This window comes from Leuresthes tenuis, unplaced genomic scaffold (assembly GCF_036924035.1).
Source record: "Leuresthes tenuis unplaced genomic scaffold, fLeuTen1.0.hap1 SCAF_8, whole genome shotgun sequence".
NCBI classification, from domain to species: Eukaryota; Metazoa; Chordata; class Actinopteri; order Atheriniformes; family Atherinopsidae; genus Leuresthes; species Leuresthes tenuis.
Window position 1 is genome coordinate 35,110,486 of NW_027325362.1, and position 18,441 is coordinate 35,128,926.

At 38.7% G+C, this 18,441-nt stretch overlaps 1 protein-coding gene across 1 annotated transcript; it reads left to right on the forward strand.

Annotated features, from left to right (window-relative positions):
* Positions 1-1,065: 1,065 nt before the first annotated feature.
* Positions 1,066-15,663, forward strand: exo1 (exonuclease 1). The gene is made up of 14 exons (XM_072391557.1): positions 1,066-1,134; positions 1,709-1,905; positions 2,108-2,227; positions 4,447-4,570; positions 5,208-5,345; positions 5,712-5,924; positions 6,389-6,576; positions 6,700-6,802; positions 6,891-7,104; positions 8,777-8,957; positions 12,904-13,420; positions 13,570-13,662; positions 14,577-14,773; positions 15,339-15,663. The coding sequence occupies exons 2-14, from the start codon at positions 1,745-1,747 to the stop codon at positions 15,418-15,420; spliced, it is 2,331 nt and encodes a 776-aa protein (XP_072247658.1). The 5' UTR covers positions 1,066-1,134; positions 1,709-1,744; the 3' UTR covers positions 15,421-15,663.
* Positions 15,664-18,441: the final 2,778 nt, after the last annotated feature.

Genomic DNA, 18,441 nt, shown 5'->3' on the forward strand with positions numbered 1-18,441 from the left:
CTAGCAGTCTCCACCCATTGATATGATGCTGGAAATGTATTATATCAAGTATAGACTAAGCGCTACCTGCTGTGTTATCTAACCAATCTCCCTGTCCCTGTTTACTTTTTTACACGATGCAGATGAAAAGCATGAAATGTGAATGGAACTGCCGTAAAATGTCTTGTTATATATATATATGTAATATTCTTTTCATTAGTTATCAATTATATGTATTATTTATAGTAATAACAATAAATATATATTATTCTTTTTATTTTTCTTGTACACACACACACACACAATTGTTCTTGTTTCAATATTTTTTTTTAATAAAATCTTGTTTGTTTAACAATGTTTGTACCAGTCATACTTATTCCAGTCCATCGGTTGTAACATTAAATATTTAATATTCAAGCCTAATTAGTGGTTGTTTCATAGATCTGGTACATGGCTCAGTCCTGCTCATCTTAAAATCTCCATGGTTCTGATACATATCCTTTCAAAATAACTAAACTTGGTAATAAAGATAAAAAGTGCTTTGGAAAAGATGACATTTCACAAAACAGGTAAGTGCTGACAGTGCTTAGAGTCAAATAATGGTAAAAATTAAATGGTAACTTGTTGATCTATTTGCCAATGCAGAACAACCAACATTTTAAACTTAGAATCACTCACGTAAGTAACCTAGCGAAGCTACACGAACTTTTACCTCTAAAAATGTATTATTATTATTCAAGAGTAATCAAAACACTTTCAATTGTCAACCCCACAGCTCAAAAGCATAATACATCCCATACAACGTACGTTTACTTTCATATTTACCATGCAATAGCTCACGCTGTACCATACGAAACTATGACAGTTTGCCGTTTGGTTGTAACCGTTGGAACTATTGAGGCTTACATGAACCACGTGACAGCCCTAGTGGCGACATCAAAGCGTGTCGTAACTCTGTATATACTTTATAGCTCTGGCTCAACCCAGAGTGACGTAAAAAGCTCAACCCGTTTTTTCTTCGGTTAGTCCCGCCTCTCAGTCTATATGACCAATGGCAGCAGCTCTTACTGAAACACCGTTTTGCCGCTAAAACCAAACTCGCTTTAGTTTTTCACTGCCAGGCTGTTTGTACGTGTGGATATTAATAACAAAAAGGTGAGTTGAGTTCAATCATCCGTTTTGTTGTTTTTGTGTGTTTCCCTAGTCAAACGTGCTTTTCATGGCTATTCGGTGTCGCGACCGTTTACTTTAGCAACGAAACTGTCCACGTCGTTCTGTTGCTTACAGACAGGTAAATTAGACGGGGTTTAGAATATTGTTGGCTCTACACAACACTAATGAGAGACCTATCATATATGTGAAAACGTGTTGAATTTGTTCGAGTCTTTCTCAATTTATTCATTGTGCCAATAGCCACTTAATATCAAATACGTCAAATTTAGAGGCGCAAAAGCTCATTACCAACCATAAGGAGGTATTGTAATGTACCGATAAGTTCTACAAAAGATGTCAGGTTTTGTGGTATTAAATTGAAATTGGTTTCATGGAGTTTAACCAGTAACAGGAGAGGACTTAAAATGTTCTGCATTGAGGATTAGTGTGTTTCAATTAAGGGGACTGTATGGGCATCTAAAATAATTTAATATTTTGTTATTTTTGTATGAGCACTACACCTGCTGTAGTGCTCATATTGGTTTTTTTTTTTTTTAATTTTTATTTTTTTTCTCAGGTTCACAATAATCGTGGTTAGGCCAAGTAGCTGAAAATGGGAATCTCTGGACTGTTGCAGTTCATCAAAGATGCAGCAGAGCCCATCAACGTGAAAAAATACAAAGGCCAGACGGTGGCTGTGGACACCTATTGCTGGCTACATAAAGGAGCCTTTTCTTGTGCTGAGAAGCTTGCTAAAGGGGAACAAACTGACCAGTAAGCAGTTTCGTTGTTATCAATGAAAAAGTGAAAAATATTTTTTGTATGATACACACTGAATTGTAAAAACAGAGTCTATGTGAGTATGATTAGTACACAAAGAATTGTGCAGAGTAATAAAATTAGTAATAAAATCTGGAACACACTGGATCATTCTATCTGAAACCCCAATGCTGTCTTTTCAATGTGTCCATACCAGGTATGTGTGGTACTGCATGAAGTTGGTAGACATGCTGTTGAACTTCGGTGTCAAACCAATTCTAGTGTTTGATGGACGCAATCTACCTTCCAAGCAAGAGGTGGAAAAGGCTCGCAGAGAGTGAGTATTTACTTTGTGTATGAATGTAAAGATAGACGGCACTCTTGTTCTCCACCTCTAATCTACATATACATATCCCTATCTCTTGCTCGGTCAAAGGTAGTTTGACTATAGAAAAAAACCCATCCTTATATTGAAAGTTATTTTTGTTTACCAATTAGCAGTTATAAAAAGCTATAAAAATAGCTGGTGCCTGTCCCAACTGTCATTGGCCGAGTGACGGGGTACACCCTGGACCGGTCGCCAGTCCATCACAGAGACAAACAACCACACACACGCTCACACTCACTCCTCACTGGGCCCACTCACTTTAGAGTCAGCAATTAACCTGACATGCATGTTTTTGGACGGTGGGAGGAAGCTGGAGTACCCAGAGAGAACCCACACATACCCAACCGGGAATTGATGCATCTATCGCTACTGCCTTCCTACTGTAGTTTGTCAACCACAATGGTTGTTGGCCATCACCTGCTTATCAGTTTGGATCTGAAAGACCCCCAGGATCTTGGCTCTGTCATTCTTTTGAGGTGTCAATTTGACTTTGGGACTTCCAATCCAAACTGCCTGACTCTTACACCCTGCTACTATGTGCTGCACTGTCTCAGTCCTCTTTGCACAGCCTGCACCTTGGGTCCTGTATGATGTGACAAACCCCGGCCTCTATTGCTCTTGTGCTCAGGGCCCGGTCGAGTGCTGCCATTATTAGTGCCTCTGTGCTGTCTTTCAGACCAGCTTTTTCTAGTCACTCAATGGGGTTACATGAGTGCCATCGGATTAAAGGCTAAATTACAATAAGACTGAGTTATTCAGTTCATGGAGACACCTCAATCTGACAAAAAAAAAACCGGATCGGGTTACTCGCGATCGGATTAAGACCCTGAGACAACTCGATCCAAACGTACACCAAATGTGCATCTAGATGTCAGAAGCACGTGGTGGATTGGATTGAACGTTCTGCGCATGCTCGAGAGTTTTTCACCGTCAGAAACAAACAACGCAATGGAGGATGTGCCGTTGTGCATCGTGTTTGTGCCATAACCAGCTCATCACAAACTAAATGTAGAGAGACGTAGCTTCATCTCGCTCTGCGTTCGCCATCTTTCTGGAATGCCTGAGTTTGTTGGTGGTGGTGAAGACGTCAACAGGAAGTGGCTCTATTAGCGATAGCTGAAATGGGGACAGCGCCACCTATGGTACCGGGGTATGACATGCTTTGTGCCAGTGATTCCATTCATTCACCGCCATATATCCAAGGATAATTACCCTCAGATAAGGAGCATAACAACTATAGCTATAATCCAGTTAATCCCATCATGTAAACCCACTGAGTGATTCTTCATCTTTCTGATGCATTCCTGGATCTTTGTTGTTTTATCCTGGATAGTGGCTCTGACGCGCACTCGTCCCCGTCCTCCCTCCTTTCTTTTAGTGTACAATTTCAGGGTGCTGGGCTTGGGCTGAAACCCTCCATGCGTTGTGAGGAGCTTTCTTGTCTTGATATCAGTGGCTTCTATCACCTCTTTTGGCCAGGTTATTATGCCAGCAGGGTATCTGATGACTGGCAGGTCGTAAGGGGTTGATAGCTCAGACTTTTTTCCCCATTCAGCTGACTCTTTAGGACCTGCCTCACTTTTTGCAGGTATTTGGTTGTGGCTGACTTACTTGTGGCCTCCTCATGGCTGTCATTTTCCTATAGGATCCCAAGGTCTCTGCAGGAGAGCTGCTGGGGATTTTTCATCATCAGGACTGTCTGACCTAGGGTTAGCCAGTCTGGGTGGGTCCCATCCACCATTAGAAGTTGGTTCAATGTGATGCTTACTGGTTTGGGAGATCTGTGGCGTGTCAGGGTCTTCAGTGCATGCATATCTGCATGTGTATGTGGTTGTGTGTTTGTTTGTTTGTTCACGCTATGGCAGTACTCTGTTTATTTGAAGCTCTGCATTCCAAAACATGTGGTGGTGCAGAACTGCAATGTACAGACCTGTAGACATTTTCCTCACAAGCGTATAGTTGTACATCAAGGAACAGAAGGCATCCAATATTTTGTTATCCTTAACAAGGAGGCAGAGCTAGGACTTTTTGGTTTCTGCCAGGTTCTTTCTGCTGCTACTCGTGTTGTCACAAGACCACTGTTCTCCTGTAGGTACAAACTGTAACTTAACTTACTGCTATTATAAATTCCAGAGACTTTAAGTCTGTTTCACTCGTGCACCTTTCAGACGCAGGGAAGCTAACCTTCAAAAGGGTCGACAGCTGCTACGCGAAGGCAAACTGTCTGAGGCCAGAGACTGTTTTACTCGCTGCATTAACATCACTCCATCCATGGCTCATAATCTTATTAAGGTAAGACCTTCTTTCATATTGGCTCAATACATTGCAATGAATACAAGCTCTCAAATGCTTTGATCACTGAACGTAGTCCAAGAGACATCCCTCCTACTCGTAGTCTGTTAGAACTCAAATAAGTAGATTTTTAAAGAAAAAGTTATTTGAATTTGAATGTCTTTTTTTTTTTTAAATCTGCATTGCCAATCAGTTTGCATAGGAAGTGCATGTTCTTCTCACTACACTAACCTATTTATGGGTAAATTTAAAGAAGACTTTGTATTACAGAACAACCCTATTGCCTATTTTTGAAAAAAATTATTTAAAGAAATTGTGTATGATACTATTTTTTCCCCCTTTATTTAAGATTACTTTACTTTATTTTTAAGAAAGTAAACCAAGTGTTGTGTTGGCTCATCTTATCTACTGACCCTTCTTCTGGTCAGGTTTTTAAAGATTTGACCTATTGTTGCTGAGGAGCAAGCTAAAAATTTAAAATGAAATAAAAATCTTGTCCGGTTGGAATGTTTTGAACCTCCCCAACATTTTCTATTCCAACCACCAATTTCCCATGTTGTAACTGTAAACATGGTGACGTGTTGTAACTGTAAACTCGATACAGTGCCGTGATTAAAGGTGTTGTTTTTTTAAAAAGGCTGCGAGGACAAGAGGGGTGGACTGTGTTGTGGCTCCCTATGAAGCTGATGCTCAGTTGGCGTACCTCAACAAATCTGGTTTGGCCCAGGCGGTCGTCACAGAGGATTCTGACTTGCTGGCATTTGGCTGCAAAACGGTATCTAGTACTTTACTAAGGAGCTGCAAGCAGCTGCAAGCTACACAAATACAAATGTGCTACTTTGGTCAACATTTAACTAGTTTTATTTTGTCAGGTCAGTTATAGTATTATAGAAAAATGATTAACTGTAGGGGATCTGCTGGGCTGTTTGGGAAGTAAAGCAGTATCAGTCATGAAATCAATATATTTTGACATTTTTGAATAATTTTTTTTTTTTCAAAATAAAAACATTTTAGAAAAAATTTAGAATGTTGCCAGTTTAGAATTAATGTAGAATAAAGTCCTTTTGAAAGCTACTGTTTTCTCTACAACTTTTAGGGGGAACCAAGGCTATAGCAACAAACTTGTCTCACAATTTTGCAGGTGATTCTCAAAATGGACAAGCAAGGCAATGGCCTAGAGATAGACCAGAGTAACCTGGGCCGCTGTCGCTCCCTGGGGAATCTTTTCACAGAGGAGAAGTTTCGCTACATGTGCATCCTGGCTGGTTGTGACTACCTGGCCTCCCTGCATGGCATTGGTCTTGGAAAGTCCTGCAAGCTTCTCCGGCTTGCCAAAGACCCTGACATCCTCAAGGTTGGTACGGACGGTGAGACTGATGTCACCTAAATCCATTTAGACCAAAGGTGCAATTTGAAAATAAATGGTATAACCTGAGCATTGCTTTTTCTCAGCCACTAAAGAAAATATAGAACCTATGAAATAAAATAAAAAAAACACTTGAAGTTATGTTTGGTAATGTTTGCCTTTTTGTAAATGATTGACTTTGATACTATGTTTCTTATTAATATTCTTAAGAAAAGATGATCATTGTGCCTTGAAAGAATGAGAAGTCTGATATAATACTCGCGTCACATGCACATACACGTGTATATGTATGTGTGTACATATACACAGTATATAATAGTACTTCAGCTAATACACACAAGAAGTCACTTGCATTTTTTTCTTTTACACTGGACTATTTTCAACACTTTTCTATAAATGTTGTACTGCTCTGATTGGAAACTGTTTATTGTGAACTACCCTTTTCTCATCAGGTGATTAAAAAGATGGGCCAGTATCTGAAAATGAATCTAGTCATTCCTGAACAGTACATCGAAGGATTTGTAAGAGCCAATAACACCTTCCTTTACCAGTTGGTGTTTGATCCTGTCAGGAGAAAGGTTGTACCTCTCAACCCGTACCCAGAGCACATAGACCCTGCCACCCTCACCTATGCTGGACTGTATCCTCTTGTGTGAAGCATATCTGGTGTAGAGTCGTTTTTGGTCATTATCACTGATTTAGACATGAGAAATTCCTCTCCATTACTTAAACAATATTGTGTCCTTTATAGTAATTAATTCAGAAATCTAGGAGATGACAAAGGATTGGACATGGCCTTGGGAAACCTTGACATCAATACCATGAAGAGGATAGACGACTTTAATCCAGACAAACTCAAGCCACAGGTATTAGATAATACCTGCCAGTTAAAGGTGACATGCTGCTCAAGATGAAATCTCTTTATTAATGACAGCTTTCCAAATTTCTTTTCAGCTGTCTAAACCCCGTAGCCATAGTTGGAATGCTGCACCAACCTCCACTGGGCCCAGTATCTGGAGCAGGAGCTTCACACCAGCCCCAGCTGGTCCTCCTGGGCCTGCTGCTTCTCCAGAAAAGCCTTCCTCCACTAGGGGGAAGGAGAGAGTCATAAGCCTGGATGGCCTGAGGCTGCCCTGCAGAGAGCTCCAGGTGAAGAGGCCGAGAGAGGGTGAGCTGTTTATGCTTTGCTCTCATTCCTCAGCAATGAAAGACAACCAGGAACATTTACTAAAATAATGTACTTTAGTACTTATGGGAGGTATCTGTCTTGTTTAAGTATTTTACATTCTATGTAATTTATAGAGTAGATACATTCAGCTCAGTTTGACTGACCACACCCAGCCTTAGTTTTGTCAGTTGAGCCATGCCAGTTTTCTGTCCAACTGCAAGCGACTCATAAGTAAAATCAAAACTGTGTTGTATTGAATCATACTTTATATGGTTTTGTCCCCTTTGGTACTGAAAACCTTTTATTAACAACCCTGTTCACTGAAAAGTTAAGATGATGTGTAAAATGTTCATGATTTAAGCTCTCTATATATTTATTGTAAAAACTGATTCCAGCAAGACATTTAAAACAAAGAATGAAGGAGTGACGTTAGAACTAGTGGTTTACCGGATGAATATCTCTCAACTAATTGGGCATTATGAAGCAACATAAAGTGACAGATGGACTGCAACAAATGGGGAATCATTAGGCCTTTTTCTTTCACTGATATTTAGTTGAAATCGTAGAACAAGTGTATAAATGTAGGCTGAATTCTACCTAAAGGAAGGTCAGCTCTTGTACATGTTGCACAACTAATCAGCAAGCAGAGAATATGCCATTATGAATACACCTGAGCATACCACACTCCATAATTAAGTATTTGTTTATATATCGCAAGTCATATCATCATCACTGTATTCAACAGTGATCAAGCATATATCATCTTGAACAACTTCCTAACTTCCGATCTGCAATAAGGGAAAGGAGTTTTATTACACTGTGTATTTTTTTATTTCTCTTTATTTTTGCTGTAGTTGATTAGCAGTAAATTGGTTCATAATTACTGCACTTCCAACATTGCTTTTCATTTTGTAATACAACAACTCTTGAGTATTTTCTTTATTGATTAGCTGATGTTTTTTCTCTTTACATATTTTAATGTCGTATATATCCCTGGCATAAATAGATACAAATCGTCCACAAGATAGATAAACCAATCAAAATCATACAAAATGCAGAAATATGTAGAATTGCATTGTGTGCTGCTTGTCTTAAAGGGAAACCAAGATTTTTCATATTTATATTGAGGTCTTTCCCTGTGAATTACTGAGACCAGTTCTTATAACCATGAAAAGTGATGGAGTTCATATCATATTGGGCAGATTTTTCTTTTTTTCTGCTGCTAGTAGATTTTCTTTTGTAGATGCTCCACTTGTTTATGTGTGTGTGTATATATATATAAAAACTGCTTCAAAGAGTCTTTTTGATTTTTTTTTTTTATTGTATAAGTAATAATTGATTGTGTCATTAATATTAGAAATGTGTTTTCTTTGTAGCTTTATTTATTTATGGCTCAAAGTGCAAATTAACTTAAACATGTGCATTTAACATTAGCAATTAAAAAAAGATTAGATTAGAAAAATAAACTAATTGGGAATCGACTATCGTCTGGGTTTTGTCTTGAGACATGACTCTTTTTCCATTTGTTGAACAGAAGCACGAATAATCAAAAAAATATCTAAATAAATGGAAATCAAAACAAAATTAAGTAATACTAAAACATTAGTTATTTATATGCACTGTACAGAGCACTAGTTTATCTGAACTCATCTTTGTTTTTGTCCTCCTGTAGACTCATGCATATCTGATGAGGAAGTGCTCCAGCAGTACTCTGCTTCTGGGCAGAAGCGATCCAAGTCAGACCCGCAGCCAGACAAGTCCACATTAAGCATCCAGCCACGCAATCGCTTTGCCACGCTGCTGCAGAAGAGAAACCAGGAACCAGAGGAGGACGGCCAGGCCATCCGCAGCAGGTGAAGTCACTGTGATCCTACCACATGTGATTGTCAACTTATCAGACTTTCTATTATTGAATTGTAGATGCACATTAGAATCTGTACTGATTTTGATATTTCCATGTCTGACTTAATACTGTGTTGATGTCAAGTTAATGTAGTTTAACTGAAGGACCAAAGGTAGAGGGAATTTAGCTTGACTGTTAAAAATTCAGAGAAATCTCTGGTTAAACCAAAATGGCACACACTCTGAGACTCGGACCACTTCCTCCTCAAATAGGTAGCTCAAGATTTATAATAAAACTTAAAGTTCATGAATATTTTGGTTTATATATTGTAAATCCCAAACTATAAGCTGCTACTTTTTCCCCAAGCTTATAATACGGTGCAGCTAACATGTTTGTTTGTTTTTTTTTCTTTTTTCATGCCGCCAAAAACATTTTGCCTTGTAGCATGAGACCAATAAAATGAACGAATAGTTCACAGTGGTCCAATGAAATTGTACGATAAATCAAACGCACTTACACTGCTAAATTATGGTAAATTGTTCATTTGTACTCACCCTCAACATGGAAAACAAACGAAGAAATGCATATGATGCAGTGAGTGACGAAGTTCTGAGGCTGTTCAATTCGGACACTGAAGAAGATGACTTTGATGGTTTTAGTGCGCAGGAGGAAGATGAAGAAGGCGATCGAGGACTTTTCTTGATAGGCTACTGTCCTTTTTTTTTTTTTTTTTAACCAGCCGTGTTAGAAGCTGTTCGAGGAGGAAGAAAAAAAAAAGCATTTACGCCACATATTTGTGCCTTACCGATAGGTATTTAAGTTAAAACCATCTGTGTTACAGGCACTGTACAAAAAAAAGCATTTACAGTATTTGTTTATGTTACCATACGGATTTAATTAAAAGTTTAAAAATCCTCGCGTGTAACATCTTTCTGTGTAAATATCTCATACTACAATGTGGACACCCGCGGCTTATAATCCGGTGCGGTTTATACAAGTACAAAATGGATTTTCTTTTTAATATTAGAGGGTGCGGTTTATATTCAGGTGCGCTCTATAGTCCGGAATTTACGGTATATAAGTCGCACCGGGCTATAAGTCACATTTATGTCGAAATTTATTTCACAAAATCCAAGACCAATCCTGACACACTGTGGTCCAGGCTCTGATAGAGAGGCGGTTGTGTTGCATGAAGCAGTAACACCAAGAAGCCCACCTGCAAAGTCATTTATATTCTTCTCCTTGGCAAGAACCAGGGATGGAGACGTAACTGCACCGTTGACGAGCCTCTCCCGGCAGGACCTTGTTCAAGCACCCACCTGTGGACTGGTTCCTCCAGCTCTGGCCATCTTGCTTTCAGCCTGCGATTAGCTTTCTTTGTTTTCTTCATTGCAGTAGGGTTAAGCTCTGTTTTATGCCACTCCCTCACTCACCGGTTGTTTCTCACTCACTCCAAACTTTCTTTCTGTTGCTTGATTGCTGCATATTTTACCACCTGCAGTTTATAATCTGCAGAATAGGATTTTCTTTCTCAGTTGTCTTTAAGTTAATGTTTCAGTGGTACAGGAGCAGCATAAAGTTGCCACAAGCCTAGCGTGTCCTCGTGCTGCTGTAGATAGCAATGTTTACTCCTTGGTTCATGTCAGTCAGTATGAATTAACATTTAAAAACATGTTAAATTACATATATTTCGATATATAAGTTAGGGATGGAGTGATTTTTTTTATTTTCAAAGGCGATCTTTAAGGCGTTCTTGAATTAAATTAATGCCATAAGACGTGAAAGAAAAAATCTCTAGAACCTGCGCTTTACTGTGTACTTAAAAATGTTTCTCATGGAGCAGCATGTCTGCATACAGAGCCCTTTGATCTGTGCAACTGAGGAGTGAATATTAAACTCTTAATTACACCCTGTTGCATCTTTTTTTCTGAGATGCTTGCTTACCAAACACTTTTCTCTGCGCCACAAGTGGGGTGCGATATTATCTTTCTTTTTAGTCACAAAAGAAATAATTAATGCATGTATTTGAACTGCAATAACTCTATTAAATCGAGGGATCAGCGTGCGTAAATTAAATGCCCCTCACACAAATAACCAAACCAAAATATAATCTTGAGCCGCAGACATTTCTGTCTGTGCAGATGTGGAGCAAAACCTATATTTCTAATTAAATAACAGGCTGTAATAGGGATGGAGTGATTTTCGATCGGATCGCCTATCAGCGATCGACAGTGGCCACGATCCACTGATCTGAGACGGGGCCGATTTCACATCCCTAATATAAGTCGCACCTGACTATAAGTCAATGGACCAGCCAAACTATGAAAAAAGTGCGACTTATAGTCAGGAAAATATGGTAATTCTACATTGAACAAGTGTCTTAAAGATTAAAAAAAAAAAGAAATTGATATTAAATGACAGATTTAATAACACATAAATATTGTAAATAGAGTTGTAAAAGTATTTGGACCTTTGGAGTCAAGTCTTCAGTCAACTGAGTGATAACTGAGTGTGAGTGGGCACTCACTTTATATTTAAAAAGCCTGTCCCTCACATATTTGTGAAGGTGTTTTGTGACATGAACATGAACAATTGTAAAGACCTGACAAAAAGAGTTGTTGATCGTTAACAGGATGAAAAATGGAACAATTTTGAAACCACTGCTGCCACACCAACAAACATTTCTCCAAGGCATCTAATGGCCTGCACTATGAGTCAATATAGAGAAAGCAAACGAAAGAAGTATATTGAGATCATAATCCACTTGAAAATGTTAACATCAAGAAAAAGAAAGTCTGTGATTAGAAAAATCCCTTTTTGTTTTCTCAACATATGTTGCCCCTTCTTTTGTGTGTGTTTGAGTTTTTAATTTCATGATTGGGGCCACAAGTTGGCAGGACATTGTTTGAAGGGAACTTGCAGTCAACACTGGGACCAAAGTACAGTTAGTTTTAAAGTTAAGCATTCAGTTGTCATGGTTAGTAGCAGCTGTTAGGCCCATCCTCACCAGTCTGTGAGGGTCCACTTGTTTTCAGGAGAGACTGCAGGAGAATCCCCTGTATCTACACCTCCACAATGTACTGTAGACCAATTTGCACATCCCTGCATGCAAAGCGTTGGCATAGCTGACCTGAAAGGTAGTATCTATACTACCGTTTGGACATCTGTTAGAGTTCTCATCAGTGGGCATACACAAACATGGAAAACATGACTTCATTTTAAGGTGAGATTAGGGGTAACGAAATTAGTATTTTCAATGCAGTTTCCCCATGTATATACGTGTGTGTCTCTCCCATGAAGCCATTTTGGAATAATTGTATGTACAAAAAGTGATCAAGTTTATCAAACTACTACAAAAGTGGGATGCACAGATGGATTTCTACTTGGGGATAACAAAGAAAAACCCCACAACATGTTGTTTAGTTAACTCAATTTCATTGATAAAGAGATTAATGAGCTCAATGAACATTTTATTAGTTGGAAAAACTCCTAAACTCATTGAGCTTTTTGATAGTTTACAAATTAGTGGACATAAACTGTCAAATATCAGGCAGGCTAGCATTTCATTCTTGCTAACTCTTAAAATAAATGAATGAATAAAGACGGGACAGTTTGCTAAGAGACCTGTCCTACGTTAACTAAAGGCCACGTTATAACTGTTAACCAAGCTTATTTGTCTGGATGTGTTCTCACTGACGAAAATACAAGGGAGAAACTTCTATCTATAGGGTGCAGGTGACAGGATATGATGCAAAGATTTGGCTGTGAAAATCAGTGTTTTCTTAACAAAACTTTGAGGAAAAACAGATGAGGCTCTTTGTTGTGAGAATATAAATTGTACCATGGTATTCATATAGCAACCATAAATGTGTCTCTTTTACTATTTTTCTGCAGCTTTAGTATTTCTGGAAACCCTTTGTATGTTCTAATGTGGCTATGTTTATTCTGACATTCAGGTTTTTCAGCAGCTCCAGTTCAGCAGCTAATCTGAGCACAAAGGAGTCCAACCAGGAAGTTGAGACCACGGCTGTAGATCTCAGCGGAGACAAATCCTCACTCAGCGTCAAGATCCATGACAGTGATGGTCCTGACATCCCGTCATTGGAAACTCCCAGTCCACCACCATCCCCTAGTAGCACGTCAGCCAGTCAGGGCCTCAGGCTGTTCCAGTGGTCAGGTAGCTCCTCCTCAACCCAACAGTCAACGGTACCAAAGTCAACTACAGGCCTCGCCACCCTGCAGCAGTTTCAATATAAGAAGGAGAGTTTTTCCTTCTCTCAGAAGGCACATGGACTCTATGCAGACTCGTCTTCCCCTGACGGGAAATTGGAGGACAGGGGCAATCTCTCAGATTCACCTCGCTCCCAGGACAGCGCTTACTTTTCTCAGTCCCAGGCTTTCTTGAGTTCCCTCCACAGAGAAGAAACCTTCACTTACAGCTTCCAAGCGTCCGGCCAGGAGGATGCTGCATCTGTACGTTCACAGAAAACTCTGAATCCCTTGTGATTGGGTCAACCCACATACACATCATCAGACATTAATGTTTTATAAGGAGGTAGAAAGAAAAAATTCTGGTAATGCAGCTTTGAGTTCTAATGTGTGTCTGTTGTGTACTTCCTCAGGAAATGAATTTGAGCAACAATTTAGAGCCTGAGCCGGACAGTCCCATGCGTTCAGCAGAAGCAGACAGAAAACCCGGCATGCTAAGATCAAAGGTGGGTTTATGCCAGAGTTGCATATGGATTATTATTATTATTTTAAATAGTTTTAATTCTTTCTTTAAAGATATATGGTTCCCTGTGCTACTGTTATAATGCTATGATAAAAGTTGCAGAATTGTACCTTGGTATCTTGGAGGCCGGCAACCTGATTTTTCTCTACTCCATATGATTTCAGAATTACACCTGCTAGCAGGTATTGTTTATTCTCACAGGCTTGGGGACAGAATAGACGTTTCACATCCTCTTGCTTTCCCTCCTGTATAGTCTGTCTCTTGTCTTTGTATTTCCAAACACAACAAAGCTATATTGCTGTATATTTGAATAAAGTGAGTAAAAAATTAAATACACCATTAAAATGTCCCACCACCTGGGTTTAGCCCAAAGTTAGATGCCTTTAAACTTGAGGGTGTGCCTATGAGCGAGATTTACATCTTTGTGCGGAAGCACTAAATCTCAGCATGAACTCTGACCTCTTGACCAACACCTTTGATTCTGCACTGGTTCTGTCCTCCTCTTAAGCTTTTGAATTTCAAACTTCTCGCAAGTGCAGCTTTTCCCCTTTTTAAAGGGAAGTGGGAATGCGAGAGCTGATGCTCCTGTTCTTCTTTCAAACTTCAGCGAGGCAAAATTATGAAAATGTAACTCAACAATAAATTACTTTGTAGCTATTAATAAATCCCATATGATTGTTAAACAACAAGAAAGTTGACATTATGTCATGCCCCCAGAACTTATCGAATAATCTACAAATGTTACCGCATACTGTGTGAAGCTCAGTGTTGCAGCCAAAAATATTGCATTTGTGTTATTGAGGGCAAGGATGTCTGTTTAGGAAGTCACAAGCTTTACAGTCAAAAGAAAAGGTTTTTACGTTTAGCTGTGTATTAAAGATATTTCTCTGTGTTAAGGTTTCAGGACTGTCAAAGTTGAGGTCCAACAGCCAGGTTCCAGCTGTGAAAGAGCAAATATTAGGCCCAGCCAGAGCCAGTGGACTGAGGAAGAAATCTGTTGGTTCTGGGAGGAAAGGCTCCTCCACCAACAACGAGAACAACCCCAGTGTCCAGGCCACCATCAGCAGCCTCTGGAAGAACTTCACTTTCAAAAAGTATCACTCTAGTTACTTTGCAGTGAAGCGCAACAATCCGTTTTCTTTATAATATTGTGTAGACTGTCATTTATGGAACATAATGAATTTTCAGTGAAAATTCAATGAAGCTTTTTCAAACTTAATCAAGAGTTTAAAAAACAAAGGGGAAAAACCCAATAAGGCCACATATGGCAGTGATTTTTTTTTTTTTAAACATCTTGACAGCTGACTAATAGCTCAATTGGTAAATGAAAGCAGCATGTAAGTCCCTTCCCAATATGGCACCAATAAATGTTTATTTTACACACTGATCTGAGCAACATTTTGGCATTATGCTGCTCATCTATCCATCACTGTTTCACTGAAAGAAAATCATGTTTTTTCCTTGTAAAGACCATAACACATAGGTTACAATAATTTTCTGAGGCCAGCTCAAGCTTGCATAATTTTTTGTATTCAAGGGTTGAAAATATGCTGTCAAAGCAGAAGCCACATATTCATGTTAAATCGCAAGCTTAACTTTTATCTGTGAAGTACTTTCTCATGGTAAAAGTGTAAAACTTCCACATCTGTGCTTTTTCAGGGACACACAGAGGATGACTGCCTTTAAGACGGGAGAGGTCATGTCTCCAGTCAAAGACAACTTGCTGACATCAGCCAACTAAACTTTATCACAATATTTGAGCAGGCTTTGAATGCCTCACTCTGTACCAAGTGGTCTGTATGGGGGAAAAGCTCTTAAACATACCATGTATGTTAACAATTTCTCATCAACCTGTTTTCTTAGTGTATAGTTTTTAATAAAACTCCATTCTTCTAATCCAAGAAACTTCTGTGCCTAGTCTGGATTCATTTCATTGCACACGAGCTGTCATGTGAGGTTGCATTTTCTTATCGCCTGTTACTTGAGCACAACTGGACATCTGTTATTTTATAAACAGATGTCCATATGAAATGTTGCACAATGTTTACCTGTGTGTACTGAGAATTCTCTACCTGCATGCAAGCTGAGGAATGTTGCGACAAGGCTGAAGGCACTTTGTGCCTTCAGAACAATATTGAGTATGCAGGATTTGAGCAATTAAAACTGAGTGAATCATCTCTTTTCACAGATGACCTCAGATTGAGTGCACTCTTAAATGTGTTTGATTGATATGTGGCTGATTTTTATTTATTAAAAATTTTTTTTTTCATCTGTTTTCTACACCCACTTCATCATTCAGCGACATGGTGGAGCTGGAGCCTATCCCAGCTGCCATTGTGCAAGAGACAGGATACTTCCTGGGTGGGTCACTAGTTCAGTACCTGGTTTTACATTCACTTAATGTCTATCATATCTAATCACAATTAATCAAGATGAGGTAAAAATGTGACCTATGCAGTGCGAGGTGCTTTCAGCGGGTAGGGGAATGTCAGTACATGTGTGGGTGCTGAAGTTTGTAACTTCAGTAGCTCAAGCTTCAGTGCTCATTTCTGCTGTATTTTGCCTTCACTTCTGTACTTTGATATCGTAGATCCTGTTAGATTGTTGCTGCTGATAGTTAGAACTTAGTTTTGGATGAACATTTTACATTTGAAATGCAGTGATTTGTTACAAGTTAAACCAGTGTCTGTTTTTTATCTTTTGTTTTTTTTCTGGTACACGATACTCAACAAATAAAGCAGTGTATAGTAGGATCCGCCTGCACACACGTTAAAATGTCCTTTTTTCCAGAATTGCAATAAACGACAACTAAAAAAATAATAATTACAACCCCCTTCCACTGTGTCGTTGATCTTGTCATAATCCCTAACATGAATGGTTGGGAATAAGTGTACTAAACTTTTCCTCCTAATTGAGTGTTTTCTTACATTTCTGTGCTGGTACCTCACAACATGAAGATGACTTGTATTAGTTTATGTCTACATGGGAGGGTGACCTTTAATCTGAAAAGTCACTCAGGACTGTCATAGTGTGCAAGATTTGTCAGAAGATATACGCGCACATGGAGGATTTTCTAACATTAGTCATTCCACAGCGTTGCTGCTGGGCAGAATGCCTGAGCTCTCAGAGATACCAAACATGTCTCTGTCTCTACTCAACCAGCCTGACTTACTATTGCACAAGGGCCAGCTAAGTGTTTGCCTGACTGCTTTAGCCCCGATACCTGCTTACTTGTTAGGACAGGCACCTTATTTAAGAGTTTTATTCTTTATACTTAATTACTATCTGTATTATATTCTTTATGGTATGTTTTATGGTATGTTTTAAATGACAATGTTGGATCACATGATCCAACATTGAAAATTGTTGTTCAGTATGGGGGTTATTAAGTCAACATGGAGCATGGATACACTCCACATGTCCAGTTGTCAATTAAATGAAACACTGGATTATTTTACAGGTTATGGAAGCATATTTATCCATTTTCTTATGGAACGCTTTGGAAATAAATGCTCTGCTGTGTAATAAATGGAGAATGTTTGGTATAAGTTTTCTGAAATGAATTAAGCAAAGTAGATGAACAGTTTAATTCACTTAAAACACATAATACCAATTAGTCTAACTATTTACAGCAGAATTTTGTTTGTCTTATCAGTGTTTGTTTGTAACAGCATGAACTAAAGTGTTGTAGTGATGTGTCTCCACTCTGCACCACAGTATGCTAAGAATGCAGGTTTACCACATTCCCATTAAAACATGAAATGAACAGCAAGTGTATCAGGTGTCCTGACTGTTGCTTCTTCTCATTGGTATCTAAGTAAGCAACACAATAATAAGTACTTCATTGTATAACATTTACTGGCTAAATAGGTCTACAGGCTTTTAATATTAATTCATATCAGGTTGAACTATTTAGTTAAAACAAACTTTCAGGAAGCAGAACTGCGGGAGTGTGAGCAATTAATTTCTGACCAACATCAAACGACAGAACTAAGTTAGCAAAGAGACTTTTAGACTGAGCAGATACCTACATTTACATTTTTTGCACATTATTGTACAGCATTGTTCCTGTATCATGGACTGATGTAATTCTAACTTCATGGAACTTTAACACCTGCTACTGTCCACACCTACAGTTTGATTGCTATCATGCAAAAATGTGAGTCCCACACTTTGGTGACTGCAGGCTCTAATAGTAATACAGGCTTGTATATTTCCGCACTTTATTACTACTTTAAGTAGCCCAATGTTCCATTTTCATTTTCCAGTATGTATCTTCTACTGTGTAATGTGCTCAAATATCCAATTTTATTGTAAGACATCTTTAAAAATCAAATAATGTAATCCAGTTTGCTTTGTGTGGTCCTATTAAAGTGGCAAACAGACACCTTGCATATTTATCTTCAGCAACACCTCTCTACTCTTGCCTTAATTCTCTACCGTGATCTTAGTGTTGGAGCAAGTTTAATTGTCAATGCTACAATTGGACATGAGAAATTATTGGAAAAAAAGGGTAAGAATTGACACATTTCTTCCATCTTCTCATGACATCTCGCTGAAAGGAAGTCTTCTTTAACCATTCACCACATCCTCACAGTCAGAGAGGGGAGAAGGCAGGTGCATATTTTACTTTCACAGGCATATATGCACTGACTTTATTACACAAAGCTGTGAATACAAAAATGTAATTTTTCAGTAAGAAATGCAAAGCTGATAATATTTTTCCAAACGTAATTTCTGAAAACAACTGCTTACCTCATGT